This window comes from Salmo trutta, chromosome 11, assembly GCF_901001165.1.
Source record: "Salmo trutta chromosome 11, fSalTru1.1, whole genome shotgun sequence".
Classification (NCBI taxonomy): Eukaryota; Metazoa; Chordata; class Actinopteri; order Salmoniformes; family Salmonidae; genus Salmo; species Salmo trutta.
Window position 1 is genome coordinate 8,893,603 of NC_042967.1, and position 13,054 is coordinate 8,906,656.

At 41.1% G+C, this 13,054-nt stretch overlaps 2 protein-coding genes across 4 annotated transcripts in view; both read right to left on the reverse strand.

Moving 5' to 3' along the window:
- LOC115201833 (uncharacterized) overlaps window positions 1-13,054 on the reverse strand; it is a 43,805-nt gene that overhangs the window by 29,131 nt on the left and 1,620 nt on the right. For all 3 annotated transcript variants that reach the window (XM_029765685.1, XM_029765684.1, XM_029765683.1), the window contains exons 2-4: window positions 7,485-7,615; window positions 7,107-7,295; window positions 3,570-3,734 (exon numbers count right to left, since the gene is read on the reverse strand). In XM_029765685.1, the coding sequence (XP_029621545.1) occupies window positions 3,570-3,734; window positions 7,107-7,295; window positions 7,485-7,615 (485 nt within the window). The remainder of the gene's footprint in view (window positions 1-3,569; window positions 3,735-7,106; window positions 7,296-7,484; window positions 7,616-13,054) is intronic.
- Window positions 5,452-7,112, reverse strand: LOC115201932 (gastrula zinc finger protein XlCGF49.1-like). Its single transcript, XM_029765827.1, has one exon. It carries the CDS (start codon window positions 6,685-6,687, stop codon window positions 6,007-6,009), a length of 681 nt encoding a protein of 226 aa, XP_029621687.1. The 5' UTR covers window positions 6,688-7,112; the 3' UTR covers window positions 5,452-6,006.

Here is a 13,054-nt window from a genome sequence, read left to right on the forward strand (position 1 = left end):
CCACATGCCCAGAGCAGCAGTCCTGGAGGAGGTGGTTGTGAGTTGGTTGTGCACTTAAGCTTGACACCTGTAACAACGTAATGTATTTGGCACAAAAGCTTGTACGGGATAACTTATATATCCTAATATCCCTTTGTCGGGCAAAGACTCAACATCAAAACTCAAAAGGAGAGCCAGCGACTCTTCTGTGTCACCACTCACCCTCCCTGTTTGTGTCACACCAAATGACGAGCATTATAAACACCGGGAATCTTCCCCTTCAGTTGGTCAACTTTCACATTTACCCCTACCCCAGTAATCACTCTTTTCAATGGCACCCTTCCTTGAGAGCAAAACAATTCACCTCTCTTGTCCCCATTCATTTAACGTGGAGCGCCTGCTGCCTCTGACCAGCAGAAAAACAAACAATTATCACAAGACCACTTTGCCATAGCCCTCACTGGCTTTCATGCAATTTAAGCGTGAGCTTGTCCGAGGACTTGACAACAGTTGAAATCCATTGTAGCACTGCGATTCGTTACCCAAAATTCTAGGGCGGGGCTAAGCGAAGGGTCAATTAGCTGACCGTCGGGGGAGAAAGGCCTCAACTTCAAAACTTTGTTCTCTTCATAGCAAAATTAACTTAGCTTACCTCGCTGTACTCACTACTGCCCTTGTTTGTTGTGATTTAATGGCAAAGAAACACCAACATCAAATCCAGTGACGGTCGGTGCCATTTAAGATGAGGGAGGATGATTTTGTTTTTAATGAGCATGGCCTTTTCTATTACAGCATATTGGATGACCGTCATTCGTATTTTATTAATCCAGCTCAATGTAACATCGACAGGTTTAGGATACTACATGATACTCAAATCTTCCCTATACCCATCATGAGGTTGGTTCAAAAGGTCAAGAGAAAAATCTGAGTAATCCAGACAGTTGACACATTCAATACCGCTTTGCACACTCTTGCCTGCATCTAGCTGATCTAGGGTGTAGTCATTAGTCCTACAGTTGCAAATGAGAGTTTCTATTGGACAAATTAAGGTATGGTTATCCCCGTTTCGTTCCGTTTGCTTCAGTTTAAGAAATGTTTTTCCAACAGAATCGGCGGAAGGAATACACCCCTGATCACCGCAAACACAGTTCCCTTTCATAGCAGCTACATACAAAAAGCATGATAATTTGCTCAGTGTATAATTCCTACTCGCATCTATGCGCTCTTGTCCTTGCAACTTTTCCCTTTGCTTGTGGACTTCAGTGCACAACACAACAGCTGTATGTGACAAGACGAAAACATTTTTTCTCCAAATCAAACCTTCATTCCATAACTGCTAACCGCTACACACAGCCTACATAGTTGTCACCTAACGTCATAGTCAACATAGCTAGCTACTACAACTTATGCGTTAATCAACCAGCTACAAACGTTACAGTATACAGCAAGCAGTTTAGCAGTTACACCGGCGGGCCCCGGTAGCAATAAATTAATAAAACCAAAAGCTTACCTTGACTCAGAAGAGTTCCAGTGATAACCATAGCCAGCTAGCTAACATAGTATCCCTCGCTGTTTGAGCCGGGTGTTTGAGTAAGCTAAACTAGCTAGCTAGCTGCATTCGCTAGCTAGCTAGATAAGTGAAAGTGAAAAAAATACAACTAAATATAACTAGCTCTCTCTGTCTTACTTCTCCCTCATTTTTTAAGAAATTAATTTGTTCAAAATTGTTCAGAGGGGCCTCCCGAGTGGCACAGTGGTCTAAGGCACTGCATTGCAGTTTGAGCCCATGCTCCAGTTCGAGTCCAGCCTCTGTCACAGCCGGCCGCAACCTCGAGACGCATTGGGTGGCGCACAATTGGCCCAGCATCGTCTGGGTTAGGGGAGGGTTTGGCCGGCAGGGATGTCCTTGTCCCATCGCGCTCTAGCGACTACTGTGGCGGGCGGGGCGCATGCACGCTGACATGGTCACCAGGTGTACGGTGTTTCCTCTGACACATTGGTGTTGCTGGCTTCCGGGTTAATCGGGCATTATGTCAAGAAGCAGTGCTGCTTGGTTGGGTTGTGTTTTTGGAGGACGCCTCTCCCGAGTCCGTAAGGGAGTTGCAGCGATGAGACAAAACTGTAACTACCAATTGGATCCCATGAAATTGGGGAGAAAAAGGGTTAAAAGTCAAAAATAATAAAAATAATAATAATAATAACTGTTCAGAGGAGGACGGAAACTGGCTGTCCTCCGGCTACGCCATGGTGCTACCCAAGCGAGTGCTGTTGAGGCTACTGTAGACCTTCATTGCAAAACACTGTGTTTTAATCAATTATTTGGTGATATGTGAATATATTTAGTATAGTTATCTAAAAAAGGAGAACTTTTTATTGTTTCAATGTTTGTATTTTTATGAAATTCACTGAGGAAGGTCCTCTCCCTTCCCCCTCTGAAGAGCCTCCACTGATCAAAACACACCCCGAAGACAACTCTCGTTGGCTTCAGTCATGGCCTCTAGCATTGCACATTGATGAAAAACAAGGCCAAATCAGGAAGTGCAGTCGCCCTTTTTGACTAAATCAATCAAGACCTGGCTCAGATCCACAAAGAGCCTCAGAATAGGAGTACTGATCTAGGATCTTTCCATATAATCTTATTCATTATGATCTAAAAGGCAAAACTGATCCTAGATCAGCACTCCTAATCTGAGAGGCTTTTTGATATGGGACCTGAGCTAATTCTTTTTTTATTTCACCTTTATATAACCAGATAGGCCAGTTGAGAACAAGTTCTCATTTACAACTGCGACCTGACCAAGATAAAGCAAAGCAGTGCAACAAAAACAACAACACAGAGTTACACATGGAATAAACAAACATACAGTCAATAACACAATAGATAAAAAACTAAATAGAAAAATGTTTATACAGGGTGTGCAAATGTAGTAAGATTAGGTAGGTAAGGCAATAAATAGGCCATAGTGGCAAAATAATTACAATTTAGCAATAACACTGGAGTGATAGATGTGCAGATGATGATGTGCAAGTAGAGATACTGGGGTGCAAAAAGAGCAAAAATAAATAACAATTTGGGGAATGAGGTAATTGGGTGGGCTATTTACAGATGGGCTGTGTACAGGTGCAGTGATTGGTAAGCTCCTCTGACAGCTGATGCTTAAAGTTAGTGAGGGAGAAATAAGTCTCCAGCGATTTTTGCAATTCGCTCCAGTCATTGGCAGCAGAGAAGTGGAAGGAAAGGCGGCCAAAGGAGGAATTGGCTTTGGGGATGACCAGTGAAATATACCTGCTGGAGCGTGTGCTACGGGTGTGTGTTGCTATGGTGACCAGTGAGCTGAGATAAGGCGGGGCTTTACCTAGCAAAGACTTCTAGATGACCTGGAGCCAGTGGGTTTGGCGACGAATATTAAGCGAGGGCCAGCCAACGAGAGCATACAGGTCGCAGTGGTGGGTAGTATATTGGGCTGATTCAGAGAATCACCAGCAGTAAGAGCGATATCATTGATAAATACAGAGAAAAGAGTCGGCCCGAGAACTGAACCCTGTGGCACCCCCATAATACCATTCAGACAGTAGTTCAGTGGGCTCACCTCAGTGAGACTGTGTGTGGTCCTGTGCTGCTCAGCTAGTTCCTCTGTGGGTTCAAGAGGAGGTAAAGTCTGGTTGTCCTCCATGACCATGTTCCCCTCAGAGTTCCCCAGACCCTCCTCACACCCCTCCTCCTTGACCAGCAGCACCTCTGGAGCCTCCTCCTCCTGGAAGAGACAGATGATACAGATGACTGAGTCCTACACTGTAGTTACAGGATTACTTAATTGTTGTTAAACCCATTATGGTGGACATAAATATGATGTTGTGGGTAAAAATATGTACAAAAGTCATCATCAGTCAAACCTGGGGGAGGGGGAGGGTGCTGCAATTGTTTTCGCCATCGGGGGGGTGGGTTTCCTGGACAAATATCAAATCCTTCCACTAATACAGGACTATTAAAGGCCCAGTGCACTACTTTTGTGAACAAATATTTTGTGTACAGTAGGTGTTTGTTAGTGTGGGGGTATATTTATTTATATTTAGTGTATATTGGTTATAAAGCGCTGTTGGGTGTTTGCAGAATAGGGTGAGATCAGATGTGAGGTGTATTAAAGAGAGTCACAATGAAAGTCTTAAAATGAAAAGTCAAATTTTGTGTTTATTAAACGTGAACAAGTTTTAAATACACCATATGAAAACCACACATACATGTCTCAACTAAAAATCGGAATAAACTTGATAAACTGCATACATTTTCTCATTAAAAGTGTCTCTACAGAAAAAAACCTGTAGTGGAATGAAAGTATGATGTTCACAAATGCCTATTTAATTATAGCCTACACCAGTGGTTCTCAACAGGTTTTGCCTGTGGGCCAAAATTTTACAATGACAATTGAGTCTCGACCCAATATTATGGACTGTTGATAATTACATTCTGTAATGTTGTATTGCAGCTGCCTTCTTGGGCAGGCTTTTCACTTGCAAAATAGACTGTCTCAACGGGCTACTACTATGGTATTAAAGAAAGTAATTACACAGCCATATTAACTGAGAAAATATTTATTGTAAATTCAAGAGAATAAGCCATTTTAATTAAGAGACCAGTTCAGGAGTGTGGTGTAATACATTATCCGACTCAGAACATGACATCAAAACCAGTCCAATAATGTTAATGAACAGTAACACATACCAGTTTTTAAAATAGAAAAAACAGCAATCATTAGGAATTCTTAATCATCAATTACCATGTGAATAGTTTCACAACCTTAAAGTTTGTTTAAAGGTATACGTTTTTAACCAGTTCAATAACATGTAATATGAATGTCAGAATTAATTAACAACAATAATTAACCTAGTGAACAATAACTCATTAACCTGTTTATTTATTGTGTGTCTGCGTGCGCGGGTGTGTGGGAAAGCTGGAGGTGTTTCTTCAGTTTGATAAGTTTATTGACGTTCGGGGTAATGGTTGACAGGGCAACTTGGAGGTCATGCTGGCTGTCCAGGCTGTGATTGAGAGTCCCATAGGGCGGCACACAATTGGCCCAGCGTCGTCCGGGGTAGGCCATCATTGTAAATAAGAATTTGTTCTTAACTGACTTGCCTAGTTAAATAAAGGATAAATGTTTTTAAAAAATGTTTAAAAAATTGCCAGTTTCTGCTTTTAGTTTTCAGCTTGGCCATAGCAGAGAAGCCACTTTCACACAGATAGGTAGTGCTGAACGGTAGCGTGATTCTGACTGCATGACAGGCGAGAGCAGGATACTCTCCCATTAAGCTGCACCAGAACTGTGGCAGTGTCATTTCCGGGATGCCCATGCTCAGTCCGCAGTCAAATGACAGTCCACCAGCTGATCCTCTTTGTTGCTTGGAAACGTGACACTTCCCATCTCCTCCCGAAAGGGGTACCGTAACTAGTCGTCTTATCTCTTGTTCTCTCTCTTGTTCTCTCCATTCCTTACAATCGATGTTTGTGCAGAGATGACTTGTTTTCCTAAAGAGACGCAGCAATCTCGGCTTGAAGCTCATAAAAGCGACCCAACACTTTACCACTGGAAGCCAGCGGACCTCTGCATGATAAAGCACCTGCTGTTGCTCGCTCCCCATATCCCTACAGAAGGCCTGGAAACACCTTTTATTTTTGATATTGTTGACACACATGAGCACATCCTGGAGAGTGGCGTGGAGTTCAGGCACCAATGCCTCCCTGTGTAGGAAGCAGTGGTTCCACGTCGCACTCGGTACTCTCTCCAGGATTCGCTTTACCACTAGATATTTGTGCGACCACCCAGTTGAGAATCCCTTGCCTACACAGTACAAACACAATATGTAACAGACTTTTTAGTGTTCAATGTTTGGATGCAATATTTTACCCAGGAATATTCTACACTGAAATCTGTTACTCTCGTTATTCAAAATGCATTTGTGGATCTTTTCTGCTGACAACATTGAAAATGTATCATTGTCTAATGCAGGGTTTGATGTAAAAGTCAGAAGCTATCGAGTGGAATGGTTACTTTCTATGTTATAGTGGAGTGTTTTTTCTGCTGGTGTATCCTGAGGTAGTTTCTCTCTGAATGGCCTCTCTCCCGTGTGGACATTCAGGTGCATCTTCAGATGGTGTTGGTGGGAGAATCTCTTCTCACACTGGGGGCAGCTGTAGGGCTTCTCTCCTGTGTGGACCCTCTGGTGCCTCTTCAGGTCACCAGTCTGGGCGAAGCGCATGTGACACTGGGTACAGCTGAATGGTTTCACCCCTGTATGGACCCTCTGGTGCCTCTTCAGGTCACCAGTCTGGGCGAAGTGCATGTGACACTGGGTACAGCTGAAGGATTTCACCCCTGTGTGAACTCTCTGGTGGACCTCCACCTTCTGGGGGCAGCTGAAGCCTTTGTTACAGAACATGCAGAAGAACCATTTTTCTTTACTATCACCTGATGTTGCTCCCCCTCCTCGAGCCTTGGCCCTTTGGTCCTTTGAGTTCAAAACTGATCGAAAAGGACACGGCTGTGTGAATTGGAAGTCTCCATCGACATGGACAACGGGTCCCGATCCCTGAGCCTGTGTAAATGGGACTGGGTGGCAACATTTACATTTTTCTCTAAACTGTCCCTGTAAACTAAGAAATCTCTGCCCTGTGAGTGTCCTTCTCCTAAGTGAGTCTCGTCTATATTCCATATCAGAGGAGTGTCGTCCTCCACTTTCACAGTAACCTCATTTACGACCAGACCCTCCCCTTTCTTATCTAGGAACCCTTCAGAATATGCACTACTACTATACCGGATCCCATCCACTCTAGACAGATCAGTCTGTGTCTCTTAACCCAAGGGCATGTTGCCAGGGTCCATCTCTGTAGCGTAAGAACAAAACGGATCATTGCCAGTCTCTAACCCGTCACCTGAGTCCCGATGGGAATGAACCATCCTAGGGCTCGGGTTACCGTAAAGTAAATACTCTGAGCTGGGAGCAGGTGGACAGCGCAGATGCTCCAGCTCTAGTCTCTCTGGGTCAGATCCTGTGTGTAAGAGCCTACGTGTTACAGTTAAAGTCTTTGTGTCTGTCTCTGACTTGAGGACGGCGTTCGGCGTTCCACTGACCTCCGTGATGCAGCGTTGGGTCCTGGGCTGCGGTGCTGTGGCAATGTCCTCCGTGGCTACAGGGGGCGCCACTCCCGTCGCTGCTCCAGTTTGGATGTCTCTGCAGTGTCGTGGGTCCTCCTCTCCTTCAGTCCTCTTCTGCTTGACCAGAGACGATCCTCCAGGACCTGCAGCCTCTGCATCTGCAGACTGACACAAGAAGAGAGGGGGTTATTATCGGTACATGAGTTGAATTGGATAACAAAGTCTCACAGGCTCCCCTATGGCAGATAAATAAGGATGTACATGTAAGCAAGTGAATAGCTGAGGGAAGCCTTTCTGAAATAAACGGGCCACATTTAATGTACTGTAATTTTTATGTTACACTATGATACTAACCTCTATCACGATAACATGCTGGTTTGAGGTTCCACTCCCCTCATCTATAGCTATGGGTTGGTCATCTCTCCACAAGTTGTGTTCTGCTGGCTTCACAAAGCTCTTGTGGCCTCCAGTGAGATGTCCTCCATCTAAGAGAGTGATTGGGGGAAAGAGGGTGCTTAAGTTAAGTACCACTGTCAATGCTCAACGCTATATTGTACACTATTGACACAGTCTACAATTGTCAAGGATGTAAGCAGGGCTGGACTACCACATCTGGGGACCTGGGGCACCTACAGTGGGCTTTGAAATTATTGACACCCTTGATAAAGATGAGCAAAATAAATCATTCAAATACTGAGCTACATTGTATGCAAAAAAAAAGGGGAAATTATATTATTTTATACTAATACAATTGCTCAGAGAACAATATTTTGTTTTACACCCGTTTTTAAATCCTTTCAATACCTTAATGGCACAGATACTTTTTCTAAAATGCTTTATGAGTTGGAGAACACATTGGGAGGAATCTTACACCATTTCTACATACAGAATCCTTCCAGATCCTTGATATCCTTCATTTGCGCTATGGACTGCCAACTTCAATTCAAACCAAAGGTTTTCAACGGGTTTCAAATCTAGAGACTGAGATGGCCATTGCAAAATTTTGATTTTGTGGCCAACTAACCATTTATTTGTGGATTTTGATGTGTGCTGGATTATCCACTTCCCGCCAAGTTTCGGCTTCCTGGCAGAGGCAACCGGGTTTTGGACTAAAATCCTGGTACTGGGTCATGATGCCGTTGATATTAACAAGAGCCCCAGGACCAGTGGAAGCAAAATAGGCCCATAACATCAAAGATCCACCACCATATTTTACAGTAGGTATGGGATTGTTTTCTGCTAATTTCGACGCCAAATCCACCACTTAACCAGCATGGCTACCACAACATTCTGCAGCGATACGCCATCGAAATCTGGTCTGCGCTTAGTGGGATTATCATTTGTTTTTCAACAGGACAGTGACCCAACACACCTCCAGGCTGTGTAAGGGCTATTTGACCAAGAAGGAGAGTGATGGAGTGCTGCATCAGATGGACCTGGCTTCTACAATCACCCGACTTCTACCCAATTGAGATGGTTTGGGATGAGTTGGACCGCAGAGTGAAAGAAAAGCAACCAACAAGTGCTCAGAATATGTGGGAACACCTTCAAGACTGTTGGAAAAGCATTCCAGGTGAAGCTGGTTGAGAGAATGCCAAGAGTGTGCAAAGCTGTCATCAAGGCAAAGGGTGGCTACTTTGAAGAATCAAAAATATATATTTGGATTTGTTTAACACCTTTTTGGTTACTACATGTTTCCATGTGTTATTTCATAGTTTTGATGTCTTCACTATTATTCTACAATGTAGAAAATAGTAAAAAATCAAGTAAAACCCTGGAATGAGTAGGTGTGTCCAAGCTTTTGACTGATACTGTATATCAAACATTTGGATCCAATGAACTGAGCAGGCGGGGCTGACATGCTTATAGCGTTGCTAGGACTTTCTAAATATGTGCATACATTTATAATATTGCGCTGTTATTATTTCTATTAATATGATCTATTATTGTTATTTATTTATTTCTTATGACTGTTTTCCATGTTATTTGTTTAGTTCTCTTAATTAAAAAGCACCCTCATAGATATGCAATAGACCTACGGGGTTTTGAATGTGTTAGTGAAGGGTGGCAGTATTGAATTGTTTTCATGGGACTGCCCATATTTCCCTCTGGCCTACGCCAATTGGAGGCCAAGGATTTGCCTCAGGATGCAAAGGTCCGTCATGAGTCAGGGAGATGGTCTAATGGTCTTGGGCCTAGATATGGGGGAGGTTTTAGTGGGTGGAATATGAGGACAATTGGAGGTTTACAAAGTTGCATCTACAGTATGCTTAAGAGTGCAAATATGATGGTACAGCTATATGGACACTTAATCATCATGGTGCTTTTTAATGGTAAGTTTACAAACATTGGTTGTGGTAAGTATAATTGAAACGTGGGTATCATTATGGTAAGTGGAGAAATAAGTATAGCCAGTTACAATTGTAATGGCTTAGCGGATCATAAAAAAAGTAGATACATTTCTACCTGGCTAAAAGAGAAAGAATATAATATCTATTGTTTACAGGAAACTCACTCGACAAATATAAATATTTTTGTCATGGGCAAAGAATCTCAAAACGGGTGATTATACTTATTAATAAAAAACATAATCCCATTGTTCACACTGTGCAAACAGATCCTCAAGGAAGATGGATTATTTAAAATATGGCATTGGACCAAAAACAGATCTGGCTAGTTCATCTTTATGGGCCAAATTATGATGATCCACAGTTCATCGAAAATATATATAAGAATCTATTGAGCTCACAAGCAACGAATTAATCTATTATTATACGGTTTTAAGTACCTCAATGGATCGTAAAGGAAATCACACTACAAACTATCCCCCTCAAGCACTTAAGGAGATCACAAATATCATGGCAAAATTAGAACTAGTGGACAAATGGAGGCTGAAAAACCCTGACCTAGTGAGATATACACAGAGGAGGCTTAATCAAGCTAGCCGTCTGGATTACTTCCTGGTCTCATTCTTGCTGGCATCAAAAGTTTAAAAAAGTATAAATAGGAGACAGAATGCGATCGGACCACCATCTAAATTGGCCTCCATACAACTCTTACAGAATTTCCACGTGGACGGGGACATTGGAAATGTAATCAAAGCCTATTGGATGACAATTGTTTCTTAATTAAGTAAGACAAAATAATTCATAATTGACTTTTTTCTGTATGGGTCACTTTTAAATGTACTTTTAGAGGCCATTCAATACAATACAAATCAAAATCAGTTTAGCTCAAAAGAGATTAGACTAATAAAGGAAATAGTGGAAATAACAGCGCAGGTAGATGGTAATGGAAACTGTATTATAGAGGTACAAAATAGTTTAGAGGATAAACAAAAAGAATTGGAGTTACTTATTGATAATGGAATTTCTATGTTTAAGGTAATGTCTACAGAATTCCACCCTGAAACGTAATTATTAGATTATGTAACATGTATTATGAATAATTAGACTAACGTAATTATTAGACTATGTAAAGTAAAATGAATTAGAGTGATAAACTTAAGTCCAATAAGGTTTGGTCGCGACAAGTAAGGGAGAGAAATGTGTGTGTGACTAAGAAAACACAGAGGACAATTAAACTATACATGACCTGACCTGGTTGGAACTTAGAAATACTTACGACAGGAAAGAGACACTGTCAAGGTCCCTCTAATCTCGCGAGGGAGGGATCGGCATGGAACTGCCAGCTTGGTAGTGATATACGAGGAATGTGGACTGTGGGGAGAGATACAGCCCACCTACTGTTTGTGTGTGTGTATGTGCGGGGAAGTAGGTGGGGGTGGAAGTTATTAAATGACATGTCTTTGTATTTTTGACTTTAGAATGTTCTCTGAATAAACCGTACGGACCTTTTGCAGAAGCTGAGTCTTTGCCTAATTATTATTCAACCCAGGGTCTTACAAACTTCGGGGATTGGTCAAAGCTTAAATAATTGTTAGTTATAATCATTGGGATTGAAAATTCTCGTGACACTTATTCAACAACAATCAAGAGTAATGTATTATAAAAATAAAGTGAATTGGATGGAAAATTGTGAAAAATGCACAAATGTTTTATTGAATCTTCAACATAGAAATTCTACAAAAAAGAATTTACAGAAACTCATTACAAATGATGGAGTCATCCATGATTCACCAAATTATATTTTGAAAGAGGAAGCAAAATATTTTAAGCATATGTTTTATTTTCAGTCTCCTCCATTTCCATTGAATGATGTTAACTGTAAGGATTTCTTTCCTAATAATAATGTAAAATTAACAAATTACAGAAAGACCTGTGTGAAGGCCAATGTACAAAAGAGGAACTGTTAAAGGCAATTGAATATTTTCAATCTGGAAAAACACCAGGGCATGATGGTATACCAGTAGAGGTACATCAGAACTTTTTGATGTACTCAAAGATCCATTATTACCATGTTTTAATTAATCCTATAAAAATGGTAGACTTTCAGGTACTCAACAAGGTCTGATTTTATTACTACTAAAACAGGACCCAGGTGATAAGTACAAAGATCCAGTCCATTTAAAAAACTGGAGGCCTCTTACACTTCAATGTTGTGATGCAAAAATCCTGCCAAAATGCATTGCACATAGAATAAAAAATCTTTTACCAGATATTGCTCATCCTGATCAGACATGTTTTTTTTACATGGACGATGTATTGGAGATAAAATACGACAATTACTTGAAACAATTGAACATTATGAAACATCAAAGATATCAGGCCTGGTCTTCATAGCAGATTTTGAAAAGCGTTTGATAAAGCACGACTAGAATTTATACATAAATGCCTCAATGACTTTATTTCGGTGAATCTCTTATACAATGGGTTACAGTTATGTACAGCAACCCCAGATGTAAAATAGTAAATAATGGCTACTTCTCAAAAAGTATTGACCTTTTTAGAGGAGTAAAACAAGACTGTCGTTTCCATATCTATATACTACAGTATCCCAGCAGCGCTTCCCTTCCCTCTTTTTTCTACACATTTACATTTATGCTCTTATGTTGATTCAATTTAAGTCCAGGTTACATTTAGTAACATGCAACATCAAGAGTAATGCAGTCATCTCCTGATAAATGAGTGAGTGAATGCATGTGTTTATGTACATAATGCATATACTTAAACGCAGACTCAGTGATATGACGTGACCACAAACAGTAGTGTGAACCACCCTCCAAGATCCCACTTTTCATTACAATATCTACAGCTACTGCTATTGTCATGTTGGTTAATCTAATCTGCAAAGAACTTGTGCTTGCCATTTCATCCTGGGCACAGTGAGATACACAGATGCGCTACATACACTAGCACTGCAAACACTCCAAGAGTAAAGAGAGCAGCTGTGCCTGGATTTTTCCATCTCGTTCTTCAAGTTTCCCTTTGGACACTGGCTGCCTGTCGAGGGCAAGTGACGGGCAGAACCACCCGTAGTACCCACAGAGCGATAGCAACAACAACAACAAAAAATCACCCATACCCTATTTCTGCGAACTCTGAAGATCTCCCTCTTCTCATATGATGTACTTTACTTCTCATTCATACTTTTGTTTTCTCAACTAAATGGTGTTTTATTGTTTATGTTTTGATGTTAGCCTATATACCCATATATTTCAGTCTATAACTGCCACGTGGGTCTATTAAATTAAATAAACAAGTTCACGACACATCTGTTCCACAAAAATAGAAACCTTTTACAATCTTAATTACTGACAGGTTGGTTTTCACAAGTTGTTCATTTAATTCATCAATTAGGTTAATTAATTGTTGTAAATCCCTTTATGGTATTTGTGAGTTCAACATTATTCAACTGTTTGTTATGTCCTGTATTATATTCAACCACAAGTGCACTACCGTAGTACTGAGCTATGACATGTGGTGGAGGAAGGGAGACAGGTAAAAATAAATAATAATATGACT

What these genes read in the sequence shown, in the direction of transcription:
- LOC115201932 (XM_029765827.1), bottom strand. Translation starts at nt 6,687, where the DNA reads ATGGAATATAGACGAGACTCACTTAGGAGAAGGACACTCACAGGGCAG.